The 22,300-nt window shown below is 44.2% G+C and overlaps 1 protein-coding gene across 1 annotated transcript in view; it reads left to right on the top strand.

Moving 5' to 3' along the window:
- Positions 1-21,162, top strand: part of FAM194C (family with sequence similarity 149 member C) — a 127,955-nt gene extending 106,793 nt beyond the window's left edge. Inside the window, exons 12-13 of the mRNA XM_086939571.1 lie at positions 3,433-3,540; positions 21,016-21,162. Coding sequence (XP_086795697.1) covers positions 3,433-3,540; positions 21,016-21,162 — 255 coding nt within the window. The remainder of the gene's footprint in view (positions 1-3,432; positions 3,541-21,015) is intronic.
- The last annotated feature ends 1,138 nt before the right edge of the window (positions 21,163-22,300 follow it).

Genomic DNA, 22,300 nt, shown 5'->3' with positions numbered 1-22,300 from the left:
GTTTGAAGTCCTTGGCGTCTGTCTCGAAGGAAGTCCTTCTTGTATGCATTGCACTTGTCTGGCCTCCCACAATGAGTCATCTTGCCAGATCTGCATGATGGTTTTATGGAGTGGCAGGAATATCCTGCAGCGCGGAGGGTTGTACTTTGGCATCCTTCGGTCACCTCATTCAGTTCTCCAGTAAAGTTTGAAAGCATGAACCAGTCACTCCCTGCCCAGCAGTGGAACTCTGCGGGTACAAGAACAACTCTGATGTGTCCAAATACTAAAGATGGACTCATCGCTGTTCATCCATAAACGACTTTGAAGCATTTCTAAAGAAAAATAATCAATTTACAAACACGCTTCATTATGCTACAATCTGGTTCTGCTGAATAACGCATTTAGGTGGGGCTTTTGTTATGTTATGTTACGTAACTCTTATATAGCGCATGGCTACCCCAGCAACGAGGCGTCTTTTGTTCAGAGCAATGATACCATATGACTGGATGTTTCTGCACCGAGTTCATCTCTTTCTTGTAATTGACCATCTTTCTTTAAAGAATATATCATTTTTAACATAAGTATGTAAATGGTGGTGTGTTTACTTCAGGAAACCTGTTTGAATATTGCAGGTACTTTGCGAATTGCACAGAGAAAGGGACTTGTGCGGCGGGAGGAGTACCTGACAGCATTGGTTATTTTTTTGTGCTTAGTTCTAAACCAAATGAGACTGTTGACCTGATTTACAAAGGTAAACTTAAAATTTTGTGTAATTTTCCGATTGTTTGCTATTTAGAAAGGGATTTACGAGTAGTATCTTTACAGGTGCGGTATATCCGCCAGGGCGTGACATAGGCCCCCACATTCCCCTCAGTGCGAGGGGCATGCTGCAGGGGGCCCCCTCAGTACGGTATTCAGGTCTGAGCGCTCCGAATTAAATCCATTGTAGGTGCCCCTCTATGTACATTGCAGGGGGCCCGTTAAGCTTCTGTTACACCACTGGTCTCTGCACATAAAAAGATCGTTTTTCCTACGCGTGGAGAATCTGCACTCATAAAGATACCACTCGCAAATCCCTTTGTGAATAGCAAACAATAGTAAACTTACACAAAAGTGTGAGTTACCCTCTGTGAATCGGGCCCTGTGTGTAGTGATGCATCACCGATGGTGCCATGAACTGGTGAGTGGAAGCATTGGCTGAATTTTTTTTGCTGTTCTTCTGAAAACATGGAAGGTTAGTTTCCTGGTCTAAAAGGTCTGTAACTTTAAGAAACAGATTGGTCTGGAAGTGGCTACGTTCTTTAAGGATGAGCTAATGGTTGCCTAAGTCAGCAGCTGGTGCCCCTCTTATTCTCCATGTCACTGCCCATGCTACCCTCAGTTTCAGGGGCCCTGAAGGCAGAGGCAGAACCAGAAAGTAAACAAGACTTTATGATGTTTGTTTTTTTCTCTATTTTGTGCTCCTAATCCTCATCAGCAGCTAACGTGAGGCTGTTGAAGGGTTAACGGTGGAACACGCGGGTCAACCTTCCCATGCTATTGGGCGAGTATGACGTCACTTCCACTTCCCCAGCACTTTGGTGATTTTTTATCCATTCTCTCTGGGGTTTAAAGGACAAGGGATTAAGGATGAACTCGATTCTATAAACAGTTCCCCTGCCTCGAGCTCTTTCCCCGTAACCTCATAGAAAGAATCTGATATAGTGAATATTAAACTTCTCTATTTACTTCCCTTTTGAAAATCCATATATTTTCAACTCATTAGAGCATATACTGTTTCAAAATGTATACATTGTCTTCTGATACCAGATGCAGCTCCTATATTTTGATAGGCTGAATCTATTTTTTTCTGGTTTCATTCTGCTCTGTGGTCACCAGACTGCTCTTGTCAGTCTATCACTGCAGATCAGTGCTTCCAGTTGTCTTGTCATGATAACTTACGCTGGGTGGAGAGGGACTGTCTCCCTCCATGAAGGCCAGTGGAAAAATGGGATCATGACACTTATGCTTTCTCTGCCAGACTCACTACATAATGCATTATCTGGTGCATACATGTGGACTTCGACAGACACATGTGATTCACATACATCAACGTTATTAAAGTCATGGCTCAGCAGAGGTAAAATTGCACCTGATAATTGAAAAAAGTTAACTAGTCACTTTTCAGCTTTAGTCAGGAATCTAAACAGCTGACAGTTTGGCTGAGATGTTGGTGGTATCTCCTGCCTAAGTAAGGCACGTCACCTGTGACCTGCAGCAGGTAACAACAATCTTTTTTTTTGTTCAATATCGTTATTATTTTAAAAAGTACAAGTTCATACAGTTATAATAAAATGCAATACATCACGGCAAAGTGATTAATAAGTAATTAAAACATTTAGGAGAATATAGACAATAATATAGCATCCATGTCAGAAGAACAACAAAATCACAAATAATACTAAATCAAAGTATACACTATAAAAAATATTTCATATTAGAATAATAACAAAATATTTGCTGTATTGCACATAATCCCAAAAATATCAGAAGAAGAAGAGAGAAAGATGGGAAAGAAAGAAGGAAGAACAGGGAAATCAGGAGGAGAGGAAGAGGTGACAAAATACAGATAAATAAAATGACAGATAACTAATTTGATAAAGAAATGGATAGAAAAATAAATAATTGATAAATGATGAATGGGGGCACCCGCTGCAGTGGAAAGAATTAATTAAGAAGTAGAGACAAAAGGAAATTGCGCTTACAACCCTTGAGAAGAGAGTTTCATATATTTATCTAAAGACCACCAAATAGTATTACTGTTCCATTATTGCTCTGTTCACTCTGTGCATTTCTCATTTTAAAGATTTTTTTAATGTATAATCACACTCAGTTTCTTTTAGCATTTGTGTATTAAATCAGCTGGATAAAAACGCTACCAGTTGTGTTCCATAATTCTCTTTAATCGCATTAAATTCTGTATATTTTGCTATTTGTAAAATTGCTGCATAATTTAATTAACAATTCACACATAATCTAGTCCTGCACTGCGACATAATTCCTGCTTCTGGGCCATTTTTTAGTGATTGCCTGAATTTTAATTGGTCTCTCTGTAAAGTTTGGATTAAGCAGTTGAATTAATTTGTACATTGTAGGTTTTGCATTTCTAAATTAGGTTATGCAATTTACCTTTTTAGAGAATGTCATTATCAAAGAAAACTCTACCACATCGTGCACAATGTTCTCTAGAACCAAGAGGTGCAAAGTGCATTAGATAGATAAAAAAGTAGGCAGCTGCAAGAACAATGACAAAATGCATACTTTGAATTCATATTTCCAAAATTGGAATCGTTTTGGAAAATTAGTACTTGGACAAACCAACAAATACTTTCAGTTGCTCTGTGATTTTTATGGTGGATATTCAAGCACAGTGTCTGTCCATTAATACTACACCCTTGGTGAACCATATAGGGCACGCATGATGCGCATCGCTTCCTGAAGTACGACGTACATGGCCCTTCGATGGAAGACCCACCTCTCCTTGTTGCAAAAAACGGCGTCACACCCGGTATGGCTCTGGTAAGTCCTTCATTCTTACCCTCTTTTGTATAATAATTTTTATTGATTTATATTTCGAAACAATATAGTACAGAGCTGAGGACACCCTCACAAGCTATATGTTAATGTCTGCAATTAATCAGGAAGCCAGAGTCCACATCTGTGACAGGTGTACAAATATACTGGTCACAACCAACCAATGGGCATTTATCAAATCATGACCCCCTTGTACAGATCCTTTTAATTATGGAAAGATTTAAATGTGAGCAGGATTCTCCATCATTTATAACCATGATTTTTTTATATTTTCTAAAATTGTAATAATCTGCATGCTGTTTTATATTATTAAATGATGTCCTTTTATGGTTTCGTTATAAACCGAATAAAGATTACAATACTACTACTAGTCACAGCCAGGCAATCCAGAAACACCGTAAAGCTAGCACCAGCATCAGATAATTTCAGTAGGCTAGTCCCATCATGGATTCCCTATCTTTGCAAAGAAAACATTACTATGAAAATTGCCATGTCCATCAGCTTCGATTGTTATGGAAACCAGAGTACAAAGGTGTCTAATGGCTTGGGTTCGATATAGTACTGTAGAGGGGAGATTTGGAGGGGGTAGAGTGGAAGAAGAGTGAAGCATGAGGGCAGTGGGAATGAGAACTGGGGAAAAATGGGGCAAGAGTTTGTCATGAGGATGCTAAGTGATGCTTGACAAGCAGGCAAAGATCTTGGAAAAAGCTCCCCTGTCCCCATCGAAAGAAACTAAAGCCATAGCATGAAACAAGATGGAAATAGGAGGAAAGCAAAACCCTCCTTTTTAGACAACTTTCAAAATTTGAATGCGAGTAGGGAGGATGGGGTGGTTTGGATGGTTTTCCCCGCAAAAGAACGCAGTTACATCCAAAACCAATATGGCAAAGGGGAAATATCATTGTACTACTGAACATCGACACCAACAATATTGTGGTACAAGAATATAGAGAACACAACATGGAAGGACAAAATGTTGAAAAGCAAGTGCATGTAGGGAGGTATAGAGTTACTATTCCCATCTCCAGATCTGTGTGTCTTGAAGATATAAGTAATGCATTTGTGCATATATTGGAAGTTAGGTATAGAAAATCTAGACTTACCTGTGGATATGTTTTTTTCAATATTTTGTCCTCAATCTTTTGTCCTACTGATATTGTGGGCTCGATATTCAGAGTGCACACCCGGAAATGCACACCTAGGGAAAACTGGTTTCATCAACATAATGAATGCCTTTTGACGTACAATTAGGGGTGGGTGGAATTTGACACCGCAAAGCTCTGCCGAATTACATAAAATCTCTGCAAGATTTCGTGGAGTTCCGCCAATGCGTGTTATGTTATGTTATGTTAACATTATTTATGCAGCGCGCAGCTGCCCCAGCAAAGGGGCGTCCTGGCGCTTAGCAAAGGAGTAGGCACGTTACGCTCCTTGCTCTGTGATTTAGCACCGGTAGCACCTTCTGTGCTGCAAAATCAGCACAAAACGCATCATGCATTGGGCCAGAGGGCACAGCTACTCGAGTTGATTTTGCTGCTACTTGAGTAGATTTTCCAATCAGGCATCAGACTTCTGACCGCCCGTGGCCGCCTGCATTAAAAACAATCTTGCCAGAAGTCTTCCTATTGACTGGAAATTCCATTTGGGGATGCCAAATCTCACTTGCACTCTCTAACTTACCGTTCTAGAGCCACGTGTGCGAAAATATTTGCACCATGCCGCGATTGATGGAATTTTGCCAGAGCCCCGCGTTACAAGGGTAATGTGGAGTCACCAAAATTCCACCAATTCTACTGGTGGAACAGAATATTCCACCCGCCCCTAGTAAAATTCACATGGATATCAGTATATTGGAAAGGGTAGTCAGATCAAGTTTCAGCTGGTTTATTGGTTTATTTATTTATCTCTGAATTCATATCAAACATATTTTACCACAACCTAATCCCACTGTGGCTGTCGGAACATGAAGTCTGACGCGACTGCAGATGGAAGTGCTCCTCTCACTCACTTGTGCCTTTCTCCTTCCTCCGTCCTGGTATTTCTACTCTGTTGAGTTGTACTGGGGGGCACAGGGAGGCAGCCACAAGAAGCAGGGTTTATGACCTGACCATGCTGGAGCAGCAAAGATTATTTCAATAAGAGAAACAAATTTTAACAAGAAACACAGTGTTATTAATCGTTTGCTGAAACCTATGGGGAATCAAAAAAGTAGAGCACAAAAGAAAAACAACACCAGATCAAAGAAATATGCAAATTGTCACTTATATTAACCCGTTTAGCGCGTCAAACATTCCGCCCCAGTGCGGGCGTTCGATCGCGCTAACGGGATTCGGACGTCCAACGGTCGTGCGCAGCACCAGCGAGGTAGTGCACGCGACGACCGTTGGACGTTCGCAGCACGGAAAGGGTTAAAGTCTTGTAATATGTACAAAAAATTCAAAACATACTAATGGTTGATCCATCATGGGAAAAGTGCAACAAAAAGTGATTGTGCAAGGTGACAGGTGATCAGTATTTACAAAGAAAATAATGGGGTATGAATCGCAGTGCACTTAGGCAATTGCAAACAGCCTGTCTCAGCTAGAGATCAGTGTCCTATTCCATGTCCTTATGATAGAGGTGTATGCTACCCACATCAATGAGGAAGGGTATTATTCTTGATACACAGCACCCATGCATTTATTGATCTCCATTGGGCGAGTGACAATGCATATTTAATAATTCATGTTTTGGACAATGTTGTCAGAGGTGACCCAGGGCCGCGAAATTGAAAAGGATAAGCCGAGAAGGTTAACATTATACAGGGCAGTGGGTGTGAAACTACTGAGGGTTTTCAGAGGCTGATAGCAAGTAAGGGTGGGCGTAAAATCCGTTTCGCGGGCGAATTTGCGGATTTTCCACGATTTCGCGATCCGCGAATCTCGCGAAATCGCGGTAAAATCCGCAAATCAGCGGGGACGAATTTTCAGCCAAGCGAGGGTTACAGCAGCAGCTGCAAAAGTTGAACCTAATTTCTTTGTAACCTTTTACAAAAGGGTTACAAACAAATTAACTTCAACTTGGACACCTGCTGCTAATTGCTTTCTGGCGCCTCGTTGCCTACTTGCAACTATTCTCTGACCCTGCTCTGACCCTTGAAGCAGGGTCAGAGAATAGTTACAAGTAGGCAACGAGGCACCTGTCCAAGGAATTAAACCTCATCAGGAAGCACTTACAGATATAAAAAACAGGAAGAAGGGAGAGCATGGCAAATACACCCATTTTGAGTTGTCAGGAGGGGTTAAACTAAAAGAGACCTTTACAGCACAATTTTCATATGCATTTTGCTAAAAATAAAAAGCTGTATGTTCTGTAGGGGCAACTCAGGAATCTGGCCCTTCAGAGATCCGGCCTCTCTTTCTTTCTCTCGTTCTCTCTCTCCCTCTCTCTTTCTCTCTCTATCTATCTCTCTCTCCCTCTCCCATAAACGACTGCATGGGTAACTTCGCTATGCAAGCGGCTCGCGAAGACGCAAAAATCCCCGCGAACACGCAAAAAACCCCGCGAACACGCAAAAAACCCCACGAACACGCAAAAAACCAAAAATCCGCAAATTCGCACAAATTCGCGAATTTTGCGGATCGCGAATTCGCAAATCCGCAAATTCGCGGATCGCGAATTCGCAAAATTCGCCCATGCTTAATAGCAAGGAGCCTGCTCAGCATAATAGTACCAAGGTGTTGTGCAACTTGGGTTAAAGTATTGATTTCAATGGGGGCATTGAAACTGGCTATCGTTGGAGGTGGGGCAAGGGTCATTCCATCATATTTTAATAATTACTGTGATTATAATTTACAGATTTAACTTGTCAAAATGCCCCTGTAAAAATTTGCAAGAGTGCCTACAGGTGTACGAAATATCACATTTCCTTTTTTTTTTAATTGCATGAAATTTCTGCAAAGTTATGTGAAATAACACATAAATATCAGGAAATAGACTTTGAGGTAAATCGACTGAGTGTTGATCTGGAAGACGTACGAGCAAGGGGACTGGTTGAAAACCTCTTCAAAAGTACATTGTCTGCTCGAATCAGTCGTTCGGAAAATATTTTCTGGTCACGCCTGTCCCCAGAGCAAAACAAACTTTGAGAAATGACGCACTTGTAAAATTTACAAAAGTTCTTGCAATACATGAAATGCAAAATAGGGCAAATCATGCATGCATAACAGAAACAGGGGCATAGCTTTGGGGGGAGGTTGGAGGTGTTTTGCGTGTTACACCCCCGCTGATAAATTTATTTCTGCTAAACAGTCGGTTATGGTGAGCTACCTTTTGGCTTTCACCAGGCATTTTTACCCACACACAAACAAAAACACACGCACTGTCCCTTTCTGTTTTGAAAGTCTTCAAAAACGGTGATAAGTTTACAAAATGCCATGTTTTCCCTCACTTAGTACCCCTACCAATCTGCATTTCTCTCCCCTTCCTCTGCCCCTTAAGCCCCTCTCATGCACCCTGCCCTCGTATAAAGTAATTTTTTGTGTATTTGTGAGTGTTGGAAAATCTGAAACTCACAACCCGCCGCAATCTTACCGACCAATCTATGCCCCTGAACATAAATTTTGCATGGGTCTATGTATAATTTCGCACAAGATGGGGTCTGCACATTGATGACACTACAACATCCTAATTTTAACGAGGACCATGGCATCTTTGTCCATCTGCCCCTAAGAGCCTGCCTGGAAAAAAGCAGAATGCTTCTTCTGAGGCCTGATGAAGGCTCTCCCCTGGTCTGTAACACACTTACAGCCATATATATGTACAAACACATTTTCCCACACAAAATGGGTGACACCCTTTGATACATCTGGCCCTTACTTTCTTACAACGCTTACAATTTGTAAAAAAAATATATTTTAAATCACTATGTAGAGCAAAGAAAGATGTTGGCATGCCTTTCTTTGGCACCAATCGACCAGCATGTTCTGCATAGACAGAATGAATAGCGCCTTAAAGCAATGTTAGTGATGCATAATTCAGGTACGTAGACTGCTGCTGTTTGACAACTATCTGCAAAAACCACACCTTTATTAGAAGGTGTGTCTCTAGATTTTTTATTCCTAGAAATGTTTTCAAAAACTCCCAATTTCCGCCCTACACAAAGGTGTCCAGGCTTACCTTCTCTTTCGCCTGAGCACCATTTCTTCCACATTGCACGATTATTTTCACTGCATAGTGAGATACTCTTCACCCTAATCAAACTCAGCGAAGCTGCAGAACTTGTGCAACATATTTGTCTGAAAGTTTACCTTGTTTGAACCTTTTCTGTACAGAGGCACATACATGTAGAATTGTTTTCTGCATTTTCTCATTTTCCAGACTTTTTCTGTGCACAAGTGGCATAGTGTGAAGCTTTACTGGCTTCAGGAAGTTGAAATGTTTTACATAGAACACCGCACAGGTGGCAAAAGAAAAAAAAACCATTGCACCTTCGGGAGGATTTTGCTTTTCCATCCACACCTCGGTTTTGTGAGATGCTGATGTAGAAAAATAACTCAAGGTCATCTGTCCATTAGGGTTTGGTTTCTTAATATCGAAACGGAAATATCGAGTGGTCACAATATTGTGATAAGAGCATCGAAACCCAAAATATTGACAAGTATGTATAGATTTTCTGTACCTCTCTCTCTCTCTCTCTCTCTCTTTCTCTCTCTCTCTCTCCCTCTTTGCACCTGCACCTTCAATATTGTCGGGTTTGATATTTTGGTCACGATATTGTGACCACTCGATATTACTGCTACAATGCTACAGACTATGATCATCAATTATGGTGTGCAAAAAGGTTGCAAAAAAACTTACCTTTTCGAATATAGCTTAGTTATTTTATACGTTATGTTTCACATAGTTCTTCTAAAGCACTTGCTCACCAGCCTGGATTCTAGGCGCTGTTGAAAGCCCTAGCTTGTACAACTTAGTTTTACTAATTTACAGTGCCAGGAGGATATTCCATTGATTATTGTTGCTATTAATTAATCAAATTGCTTATTTTGAATTTATTTGTGATATTCATATAGCACAGACCTAGCACTGGAGGGAAGTGGAGCGCTTTGCATAGATCACTGATTACTTGTGATCGCGTGCTAGCTAGAGCTGCCTGACAGTCATTTACACAACACAGTTGTTTACTTCCCAGGAATCCCTCGATCTTGGAGGTGGGGGCTTCTTTTCACCCCCCATGTATCGTTATAGGTGAATAATGTACATCAGGCTTGCTCACCACTGAAGTTCTGAGCCATCCTGTGCGGTTAATGCCTGGCTTTCCTCCCACATATGGTTCCAACATGCAAATTTTCCTGTATGAATGAAGCCCCCTGAGATCCCTCCTGGATAAAGCCACCAGCTACATCTTTGATTGATCTTCAAGAAGCCCAGCCCAATCCCAGACATTACTCCAAACCCGTCTCCTTGTTGGCCGCTGACACCATCCCCAAGGATCCGACAGGACAATTAGTCTTTCTTGAAGGTCCCTCAAGATTGGACCTCCAATCGCGCGCTTCCTTTTTGATTCATTTCAATAGGGTTCAATGGAACAAGGGCCGGGACAGTGCAAGCGGGCATTTGCAGGCGCGTGAATAGCAGCCGGCGCCATTCACCGGCCGCTGTTGACTGAGTGACCCTTCATGGCTCCTTTGCACTATTGTTAATCACAGAGGTGGCCGTAGATCATGCTTTGCCGCGTTGAGCTGTCGAGTGGATGGATTACACGGTATTAGTCTATTTTGTAGCTCACTGCGGTAGTGAGGGATCCATCGACTAGCCCACCTTCAATCGTCAATCATATCGTTAACATGCAGCTTCGACACATGGATAAAAACAAACATGGAGGTCGGCGCGGAGGTCACTGTAAAGTGGCCGAGGGTGGAAGAAATGGATCTACCCTTGACAGCGACGCCAAAGTCCGCGGCATCTGCCTCCTGCTTTGCAGGACCTTCTCCAGCTTTGCTCTTCTCCTTTGTATGATTGCCCCTCCACCAACCCCTCTGCTCTCTAGTCACGAATTCCAACTTCTTGGGGCAGATTTACTATTTGTCCACGCAACACAGCACTGCAACTAAACTAGCTCCACTGTGGTTGGTCAAGGAAGAACATCCACAATGCAGTCACATTTACTAAGATTGGCTCCTGTTCTCCTCTAAGCGGGTGCTTTTTCAAGCATCCTTGTGCAATGCAAAGCCTCACACCATGTTGTAGAAGTGAGTGTGCGTTGTTTAGCATAGGTTTTATTCTGGAAGCATACACTTCCGCTACAAACTCCTATGCTTAGACACATTTCTGAAGAATCCCCCACACTGGATGTGTGCTGTGCAATTCAGCGCAAATGTTTTTTTTTTCCTTTAGAAATGAAAACAATTCCCCTTTTTAACTCCTGTTTCAAATAAGTGTTTAACAGAAAGCCTGGTTTAGCAACCTCAGTCGATTGGGCTCTGCGTCAGAACCTATGGGGGTTTACATTGATTTTATCCCCCAGTAACTCCTCTTTGACGCATAGTGAGGTAGAACAGCCCAAATAATTTTTTGAGCTGACAAAAGTCACCTTTCCAGATCAAAATATATTTTGCACTGGAAAATAAATACCAATTTAATATTTTGCGTTTTTTTTAGGCGGTGCAAAGCCTTGGTACATCCAGGCCCTTGTGGGTTTTTTCTAAAGGGGGGTAGGATTAGATTGCCTTTTATTCCCCCTTGACAATGAGGAAGGATTTTTTGTATTCTTTGACCTTGAATATATTAGACAAAGGTCAATGTGCAGAGACACTTAGTGACCACTGCAAGAAGGCTGACAATGGACAGAAGATTATTCAAGAAGAAGTTTAAGACTGCTGGGAGTGAGGATAGACTCTTCCCAAGAGCTCCTTGCAGATGATTGGCGGATCACGCGGACAGCCACAAGCAGCAGCAGTTCAGCGAATGAGGAAGAATGTAACTGCACGACATATGAGCCACTGACAGCTTAAATGGACTTTGGTATATGTAAGAAAGTGATGCAGCCAGCAAGAGTCAACATTGAGCCATGGTTTCACTGATTGTCTACTTTTAACCCCTTCGCAGCAGGGGTAATTCCCCCCTGTGCTGGGGGGAGCGCACAGCGCCACGGTGCTCGTGACGAGCTGAGCTCGTCACGCAGCACGGTGGCGCTGTGCTCATGACGAGCTGAGCTCGTCATGACCGTGCCCGTTTAATGGAACGCTCAGCACAGCAGGGGAATTAGCCCCGCGTGTGAGCGTTCCACGGCTCATGATGAGCTCAGCTCGTCATGAGGACCCGAGCACCGTGCCTCATGATGAGCTCAGCTCGTCATGAGCACGTAAGGAGTTAAAAACCAGTTAGCATGTAGCGCCTTAGAGAACCTTAGCACCGTCAGGTCACTCTCAGCAGCACCGGGGAGGGAGGGGTTTGGGGGAGGGGAGTGATGTTTTTAGAAATAACTTACAGATGCAAAAGCCCCCGCTGCAGATTAATGTTCCTGCTGGACAGACATCAGTCTTGACGGCAGTTCTGACTCATCATAAAGTGGGACAGAGGGTTCATATGCCTGTTACAAAGAGCGTCTACCATCAGTGGTGGCTCCTCGAGGGAGTGCTGCGGGGTGGGGAGGGGCAGGATGGGGGGTAGTAAACTCCGGCATACGGCCATACGGAGTTAAGTAAAAAAAAAAAAAAAAACGAATCCCATTGCGCGCGCTACAATGAAGAGATGCAATGCAGCGCGTGCAATGTATTTCGTTGTATTTATTTATTTATGTAACTCCGTACGGCCGTATGACGGAGTTTACTACCCCTCCACCCTGAGCCTTATCCGCCCTGCCTCACCGCCCTGTAGCACTCCCTCGAGGAGCCGCCACTGCCTAACATGCAAATCACAGAACTGTATTTTGTGGGATAGCCCAGTGGGTTACTGCTTTTGTCACAGAGATCCTTTTGTTACATGCAGTTCATAAGTTACAATCCTGATATTGCACTCTTCGACAGTTCAGATATGCCTCACGTTAGCAATGTGACCGGGGCAAAGGCAGCTATCAAGAGGTTCCGCTTGCGGCAGAAATTCATTTGAGCCTGTGGTTTCCGATGCCAGGCACTGGTCAACACCGGCACTTATGGCAGTGTGCCACTTGGTGGCACTATTTGTCTAGTCTAGATAACAACAGCAACAGTTGTTTATTATTTCAATACACGTAAAAAAATTCCTAATTCCTGCCACTTTAACCATCCTTATAGCTTGGGTGTCCAGAATAGTCTGAATTGTCACACTCATAGGAGTGTGATAGTTAGTAGCTGTGTTGATGCCACTGACAGTGGTGTCAGGGGCAAAGGGTGGTGCAAGCTGCAGTCGCCTCCTGGTGAGGGCCCTGGCACTTATTATTTTACAAATTAAGCACTACGACAGAAATATTATTGGAGATGAAAACCAAGAACAGAAAGGAAGTTTGCAAGGGTGAGGCACCTGGAGGGAGGATGAGGAAATATCAACCCGGGACAGAAGTGCATCATTGTCCACTCATTTCCACAGGAGGGCAAACGCCTAATTTGCAATCTGCAACCATTCAATACTGGTCATGGTGAAGCAGCCGATGCTGCTTGCATATCACCGGCATTGTCATCTGATAGCTGTGTACTAAGGGAAGTGTCCTCTGATGATTATGTGCAGTACTTATTGTGTTGTGTACTGGAGTAAAGAACATTTAGTTTTCTACGAAAAAGTGTTGGTTGGGTCTAGATATAGTACACTCGTTTTTGGATGATTCATTGAGTTCTGAGTTTTTAACCTCACATCACCTCCCTAAGTAAGTCTTGGGGGCCCATTAGGATATCGGGCGGATTGCCCCTGCCAGGCTGGCGGTGGCTACCGCCAGCCTGGCGGGGGCAATCCGCCCGACATCCGCATTCGAATTCCCCCCGCCATATTAGTATGGCGGGGGGACCTCGGCGGCCGGAGCGGAAAAGGATTAATATGGTGGCTGTGTCTATTAGACCCCGCCAGCCATATTACAATGGGCTTAGGGAGATGCCTTTCCGTGGCGGAATGCCGCCACGGAAAGGCATGCGGTCTTCACTCTAAGTCCGCCCGCCATCCTAATGGACCCCTTGGTCTGGTCGACTTCACTACCCTGAGGGTCAAGTGCTAAAGGGATGTACTACGTGTTCAGTTTTTGGGCCCAAAGGTAGAATAAAGGCCCAGGACATCAGTGGTAAAAGTCTGTGATTATTAAAATCTGGAACCTGGAACCCTTAGCTGCTCAGAGACTCCTGAAGGAGCTCACTGCAGTGCAGATTAAAGTACATTTTCATTCGTTTTTTCCAGTGGAAATTAATTTATAATAAATGACCTTCCTTCCTACACACCCACTGTGAATATGAAAATAGTGTTGCAACTTCATCACTTTTTGGTAAACATATGAATTATTCTATCAACAGGTTAAAAGTGCACACTAAAACAATTGTGTTGGTTGCTCACCTTTTATTTCTAATTAAATATCTTGGTTGATTAAAACCATTTACAATGCAGTCATGCACCTACAAAAATAAAACCCAGGTTTGCTCAGAACATTTAGCAGCTTCCTGGACAGTGGCGGCTGCCACAAGCAAAGGGTGGTGGTGTGGGTGGAGGGAACGTGGGAAGGAGAGTGCGGGGTCACGGGGTTACGCAGGGGAATAGTAATGATATATATAAAAAAATAATAACTTACCGAAAGCCGACGGCTGCCTCCCATGCCTCTTCCTGGTCCCAGCAGCCCCTGGGACAGACTCCCATCCAATCACAGTGCTGCTCTCATGCTATGTGAGCAGGGCGGGGATTGGCCTGAGCAGGCTGGAAAAATGCTTCACTCAGACCAGGGAGTCTGTGGGGTTTCTCCAGCCCATCTATTCAATATAGCCGGACTGGAGAAACCTAAGCCTGCATGTGTGTTTGGCCGGCCTGAGACGCTGGCAAAATACACATATGCGCACTTAGGGAACGCACAAAGAACTCCTCCTCCCCCCTCCCATGCTTCGGCCTCACCCTCCCTGAAGCACTGACTCAGAGCTGGCAAATAAAAATGAAAATAATGCTAGAACATTGTTTTATTTTTCATTGGCAGGCTCTGAGCCAGGTAGTGGGGCGGCGCTCCTCCGCCATTGTGGAGCAGCTGCTGCTGCTCCTGGAATAATTCTTGGTACGTACAGTACATGAGTCTGATAAGTAGCGGGGCACTGCTTTTTTCAATCAAAACTGGCCATACCAGCCCACCTTTCATAGATCCTCACCGACTCATGCTCACAGCCTAGCGGTAGTCCTAGGCTGTCAACACCAGGTGGCGCCATTAAACAAGCAACGGCCCAAAAATATTATTGGTTCATAGTTGTTGGGGAGTTCCCAAGCAGCAAAATGTTATTTTGGCTGGAGAGCCATCTATTAGAATCCAGGTCCAGACAAGGTGCATTGCCTACAAGGGAGCTATTTGATAAAAGTCTGACTGCCTAGCAGATTTATACTGAGTTGTGAAAGTAATCACTAAGGGCCTTTTTTATGCATTGTTGGGGGGAGGAAAATAATGCATTCTTCTGCAATTCGTGGTCTTTGTTCATCTAAATAGATGCAACATGTCCATCATTGTCATAACACAGGCCTGACTCAGAAAATAAATGCCTTAAGAACAGCTGCATCTAACTGCAGGTGTAATGACAGGTTTATAATGTTCCTCTTATAACCACAAGGACTCTTGTTTCTTCCATTCGATGTAATTCGCATCCATGACTTGTAGACTCCTCTGTTACCACTTGGGGGAGCTATATCAACACAGCCGGACAAAGCCCACTTGCTCAATACCAGGGCACCGCAAGCAAAGGTTTGTTTTCTTAAATGAATAAGACCAGTGCCAATGATGATCTGCACTATCCATGGTACCAATGACAGCTGGTTCTGCCAACCTCTGCTCTAGGGATAGCGGTGCAAGCAAAGAGGACGAATGCTTTGGAATACAAAACTCCTAACTAAAATACACTTATAAATTAGGGGTGGGCATAATTCGAGTGCTCGCGCTACGTAAAGCTCTTGCGAGCACGCAGAGTTCCGCGAACATGTGGAATTGTTTGTTCCGCCTGTTCGCAATGCTTTTTTTCCTGTTCGCGAACGCTGTTTGCGTGCTCGGGGGAAATATCTTGCGAACACGCATTTTGAAAGCGCGTACAAGCAAAAAATGCCTCGAAGCCGCGGATCGCGGAATTTTGGACAATTGCACGTTTTCCGCGGAACGCGAAATTACCCAAGTTCCGCAAATTCCGTGAGCAGAACAGAATTTACCGCCCAGGCCTATTATAAATTAGCAGTTGTCTATGTCCACATTAATCGCATCTTCATGGGCGAACCAAACCTTGAACCTTTGTCCTGAATTTTCATATGTTTGTTCAGACCTGGTGTGGCCAATTGTTTGATTGACCCTGTTGCGGAGGGAGGTCTGCGGGGTCTTTCTCTACTCTAGAGAGCAGCATGGCTCCTACCTCATCTCATGGCCTCGGTTCATTTCCAGTCTACAGAATATTTAGGGCCTTATTTATGAGGCCTTGCAGCAGTTTTGTGCTGCTGTTGCGTCACTTTTTGTGATATCAGGTATAATGTATGCAGGAAGGGCGTTCCCAAGCAAGTAAGCCTTGTGGAAGTGATGCAGTGAAATCTATGCGATTTCACTGCGCCACTTCTAGGACGCAAATGCGTCAATATCTTACGCCTGCCTCACAGCAGGCGTAAGACTGATGCAGGCCCTTTCACATGGAGAACACATTACTGGAGTTGCGTCACTTTTGTGACACTCTCCTGCAATGCGTCACTTTTGCGCCTACAGATACATTAGACATACTGATGTATCTGTAACTCCTTGCGACATGATGCGTCATCCAGTAAATATGACACATCCATCATGTCGCAAGGAGGGCGCACTGAGAAGTCACGCATCGCTGCTTTCATGCAGCGATGTGTCACTTCTCATGAATGAGGCCCTTAGTGTGCTTCAGTTCTAATGTTGTCGTATAAACTTGACTACATCATGTGATCTTGAGCAACTCTCATTATTTCCCTGGACCCCACTTCACTTTTCTGCTGAGATTCTCACTTTCTTGTTGAGGTGATTAGATTTCAGACACATACTGTACAAAAACCAAGTTCGCTCACCTTTATATAAGGCAGTGGCCTTCTAAGTCGGGGTGCAATCCCCTTCCAGGTGCCATGAAACAAAGTCAAACAAAACAGGTGATGGACAGAATGTGGATCAATGTCACACATTCACCCCAGTCCAAAGATCTGGGCACAAATCCATCGTTTTTTTGCACTCCACACCACCCTGGGTTAGACAATGGCGATATGCAAATCAGCTCTGACCCTGTGCCCCATGGGAACAGTCCAGTCCGAACTACAAAAGCCATGTCCTTCCCAGAACGGAATCAAGCATCCGAGGACCGGACCGGTTTCGAGGTAACACCTCTCATCAGCCCGGCTAGCTTGACTCCAGTGGTATGGAGTGCCTGGGACCCTCGTCTGAGCATCCCCAGCGCACTTATGGCGGTATTGCAAACAAAACAGGTGATGGACAGAATGTGGATCAATGTCACACATTCACCCCAGTCCAAAGATCTGGGCACAAATCCATCGTTTTTTTGCACTCCACACCACCCTGGGTCAGACAATGGCGATATGCAAATCAGCTCTGACCCTGTGCCCCATGGGAACAGTCCAGTCCGAACTACAAAAGCCATGTCCTTCCCAGAACGGAATCAAGCATCCGAGGACCGGACCGGTTTCGAGGTAACACCTCTCATCAGCCCGGCTAGCTTGACTCCAGTGGTGTGGAGTGCCTGGGACCCACGTCTGGGCATCCCCAGCGCACTTATGGCGGTATTGCAAACAAAACAGGTGATGGACAGAATGTGGATCAATGTCACACATTCACCCCAGTCCAAAGATCTGGGCACAAATCCATCGTTTTTTTGCACTCCACACCACCCTGGGTTAGACAATGGCGATATGCAAATCAGCTCTGACCCTGTGCCCCATGGGAACAGTCCAGTCCGAACTACAAAAGCCATGTCCTTCCCAGAACGGAATAAAGCATCCGAGGACCGGACCGGTTTCGAGGTAACACCTCTCATCAGCCCGGCTAGCTTGACTCCAGTGGTGTGGAGTGCCTGGGACCCACGTCTGAGCATCCCCAGCGCACTTATGGCGGTATTGCAAACAAAACAGGTGATGGACCGAATGTGGATCAATGTCACACATTCACCCCAGTCCAAAGATCTGGGCACAAATCCATCGCCGAGTTGGCAATGCAGCGCGCCCAAGGTAAATTGTTTTATTTATTGATTTGCTTACCTTACTCCGTTCCGACGTATGTCAGACTCCCCTACCCCCCCACCCTGCCCCTCCCTACCGCCCTGCAGCACTCCCTCAGCGAGCCGCCACTACCCCCCTGTGCTGGCACACAAATGGCTACCATGCGCCAATACAGGCCCCCTTGATTGACTGACTTTAATACTTTAACTGCTTATTTTTAGGGAACTACTTTTTTCTGTTTAGTTAAATACTCCTTAAAGGGTTCCTCGATTATGCAGCTCTATCCCTTGTGTGCTTCTCCCCACTGCTAAACAGCCCCCCAGCTCACTATGCTCTCTCGACCATGGGTTGCTCTTTTTTCTCTTGTGCTTCTCTCCCCCAGGCCTCACACTCCGGGTTGCTCTCGCCCTTGTGTGCCTCTCTGTGTTGCTCTTTCTCTCATAAGCTGGTTTTATCCTCATCTCCCAGCTCACTCCTCGTTGCTTCTCCTCACCCACTGATTTGCTGCTCTTCCACCCATCACAGTCCTACAAATTATTTTATTATTTCTTTTAAACATTTTTGGAGTGCCTGACAGCTCTCATTGTCTTGTTACACAAGATGCATTCCATTCATGCACTCCTTTCCAAACTTTCATAAATTTGCATACAGATTTTTCTCGTCTATTCAATAATTCATTTATTCGTAGTAGAGTTTTGTTAGAAACATATCATTGTTTTCATGACTGTTCAACATATTCCATGTCTCAAAAAAATTTTTTTATGATGCTAGCATGTGGGGCAGCACCTATGTATTATGTTTTCAATTCAAAACCTTTTTCCACAGAGATTGTTATGTTTCATTTGGGTACTAACTAAGACCTATGATTAATGTTTCTAGATGTAATGGAAGTCCCCTGAGGAAGGGCGATACGCTTGAAATGCATTGGGCAATACTAGCATCATAAAAAAAAAATTTGAGACATGGAATATGTTGAACAGTCATGAAAACAATGATATGTTTCTAACAAAACTCTACTACGAATAAATGAATTATTGAATAGACGAGAAAAATCTGTATGCAAATTTATGAAAGTTTGGAAAGGAGTGCATGAATGGAATGCATCTTGTGTAACAGGATACATACTTCTACTTTGAAATACCTCAATCTTGGAAGCCCAGCAAGATTAGCATTCATTGCACCAACGACAGTTTCACATTTACAAATCAACAAAGTTTAAAATAACCACCAGGAGTGTGGGACCCACAACAAACAGTTAGCTCTCATTGTCTGTCAGCCTCTTCTGTATTAAAACTGATGAAAATATGTGTTCTTGTTTTACTGATACAAGTGGCTTCCCGCATCTTGGATTGGTAAATAAATAAAATTGTTATTGTTATTGTTAACTTAGTCTTTTATAGCGTCAACTCACCAACAGATCTCTAAAATGGCCACTTTGTCATGAGAGGTGAGCCATGTGCACCTAGAGAATTACACAGCTGCACCAGCAGGACTTTTTTTCATTTTCTTTTGCCAATGCTCCAGCAGCAACAAGCAGCATCGGCTAAAAATGTAAAATCCGCTTAGGTTAATATTTTAGGACATATTGACTTTGCAAATGCGTGTTTTCTTTTCACTCCTAAAAAGTTCTTGACGTTATTTCCAGGGTGCAATGTGGGTGGTCCATACTCCATAAAAAATATATGCTTTTTGACTCAAGATAACGGTTGTTGGTTACATATTACAATGTACATGGTATGGTGCAACCACTTAATGAACATTATTTATTAACACATGGTAAAAGGAGAACCGGCAGGAAATCACTTATTTTTCCATACATACGTACTGGAGGCCGACGTTTCTCTGTCAAAGCGTCCGCTGGTTGGAACTCGCTCCCACGCTCCCTTAGACTGGAGCCCAACCACCTGACATTCAGGAAAAAACTTAAAACCCTTTTGTTCCCTAAATAAACCCTTCACCTCTCTTCCCCTCAGTAGGACTCAATGTTAACAGCGCGGGGATGCCCTCGGGTCACCAGGCGCTATACAAATTGCTAAATAAATAAATAAATACATTGGGCCTCATCTACAAGAAAATGACGCAGCGCTGCGCTGCAAGCCATTTAGATGCGCCGTGCTGCATCATTTTAAAAGCGCAGCGATGCTTTGTATTAACAACAATATGACACATCCCTGTGCTTTCCCCTGCGCTGGCGCTCACTTGGCTGCCATGCACCAGTGCAGACACCCTTGCAAAATTTTGCAAGGGTGTCTGTGCTTCAGGGATGATTGTTTTTGTGCAATAAGGGACACCTGCCTGCTCATAAATAATTATTGATGGCGTTTTCCTCCTCTATGTGTGCCGCAGAATGCAGCACACATAGAAAGAGCAAAACGCGAGGAAAATAAAGGCCTTTCTCTCCGGGAGGCGTAGGATTTAGATGCATTCCTAGTTTTACAAAATGGTGTAAATCCGACAATGCATCAAGTTCCATGGATGTTGTAGTGTATTTTGTAGCGCACAGCTGTCCCAACAGGGCGTCCCAGCGCTGTATAACGCTGTGGAACCCTTCCTGGCTCTCCCTGTGAGATGCCCCTCCTGGGCACCCCCAAGGTGAAGCCAGGCATCCCAGTGTTGTAGGGGCCGTTGTGGAGATTAAGCAAGCTATTGCCCAGATTTGCAGCGTGGGACCCATGATTAGAATAGGCGCTGAGGTGAGAATTATTGAGTCCGCGGACATTGAGCCCAAGACCCTGCCGCGTCGGGACTTGAACCCTGGTCCTGGGCCTGATCTCTGCTTCAGAGTCTGCCGCTCTAATCAGTGAGCCTCACTGGAACACTCACAGCAACACCCATGGAACACCCCTTTCACGCAGAGTAATGCGTGAAAGCGACCCACATTTATAAGGGCATGAAAAGTCACGCAGGATGACTTCACATGGCCTTGTAAATATGGGCAAGCCCTTTGTGCCGCCCGTGCATCAAAAACAGTGATGCACCAGCTGCGCCAGTGGCTTGTAAATAAGCTCCATTGTAAGCACATCCTTACAAAACAGGAAAGGCAGTCCTCCCTCCCCTGTCCAAGCTCCCAGCCCGCCCTCCCCTCCACTGACTTGGTATGCCCCGTTGTCTCTCTGTAAACAGATGTACAGAGGCGGGAAGCTGCTGTTCGGAGGCTCCACTTTCAACGGATATGGCTGCACCAAGAAGGACCTTCTGAAGCAGATCGCCCGCGCCGACGCCGATTACAAGATGGCCTACTTCCTGCCCGACAACTTCAAATTTAGGTAAAACAGGAAGTGCTGAGACGCGCCGCCGAGGCATGTTTGTGATGAGGAGAATGGGGCCTGTGATAAGGCAGCGGTGGGGCGGGGGCGGGGGGAGATGATGTCATGACATCAGATTAGGTTAAAAACACAAGATCAGCCAGGGCTATTAGAACACTTTCCAAAACATGCTGATAAAAATAGGACGATTAAGACGCACAATCCGTGGCCCCTGTGTCAGCTGCGTTTCCTTGTCTGTCCAACAGTTATGTTCTCGTCTGGTGCCCACCCTTGTTTTTGTCCAAAGCCTTGGAGTGTTCAGCATTGCTTAATTTGTAAAACAATAAGTAATTTATTGAAAATGTTGTCAAGATTTTCTGATTTTTCACCCACAATAAGTTTACATATTTTTATACTTTTTGCATAAAGTCAAAATAGTGTCACCAAGCCAGAAATGGCACACTTTTCTTAACTTTGCTGAAATGCCAGGAGTGTGGAATTTCTAAAAACTGTGACACGTACAAGAGGAGATGGGAGCGTACCAATGGAAATTCACAATGCAGCGAATCTGCAATTGTAGAGTAATTGAAATAGGCGTACACCAGGAAACAACCATCGCAAATGCAACCTTCACCAAGGTCCGTGGAAATCTAGACATCTTTGCAAAGTTTGTAGACTGTTTCACTTCCGAGTGAAATTCATGACCTTTGCCTAATCTATGTTGCACATACCCTTATTTAATGCTAACAAAGTGGTTCTGCACAAGATATACTTCACCAGTTAATGCGGTCCCCTATGTGATGTCATTGGGAGTAGGAAAGGTCTGGAAATGGTAAAGCAGAAGTGACCCAGAGCCGAATCACAAACCATTTTTACCTCTCGGTTTTGCTATTTTGTTGTGATGTGCAATGTTATCTATTAAATGTCTTCTTATGTTGCTTTGTGTATGGTATTGTGGTATGTTGTGTTGGCACAAAGCCTCACCACCTCCAAGAGCACACCCTTCCCCTCCTCTCACCTAAAAATATTCTCATATTGTCATTGACACAATAATCTGTTAGACCAGCCCACTGGGCACTGCCTGGTTGCCCTACAAGCCAGTCTGACCCTGCATCCAGAGAATTGTATGAGCACTTGATGAACAGGGTTAGGAGTTCCCAGAT

Source organism: Lissotriton vulgaris, chromosome 9 (genome assembly GCF_964263255.1).
Source record: "Lissotriton vulgaris chromosome 9, aLisVul1.2, whole genome shotgun sequence".
NCBI lineage: Eukaryota > Metazoa > Chordata > Amphibia > Caudata > Salamandridae > Lissotriton > Lissotriton vulgaris.
This window is presented reverse-complemented; position numbering and strand designations above follow the sequence as displayed.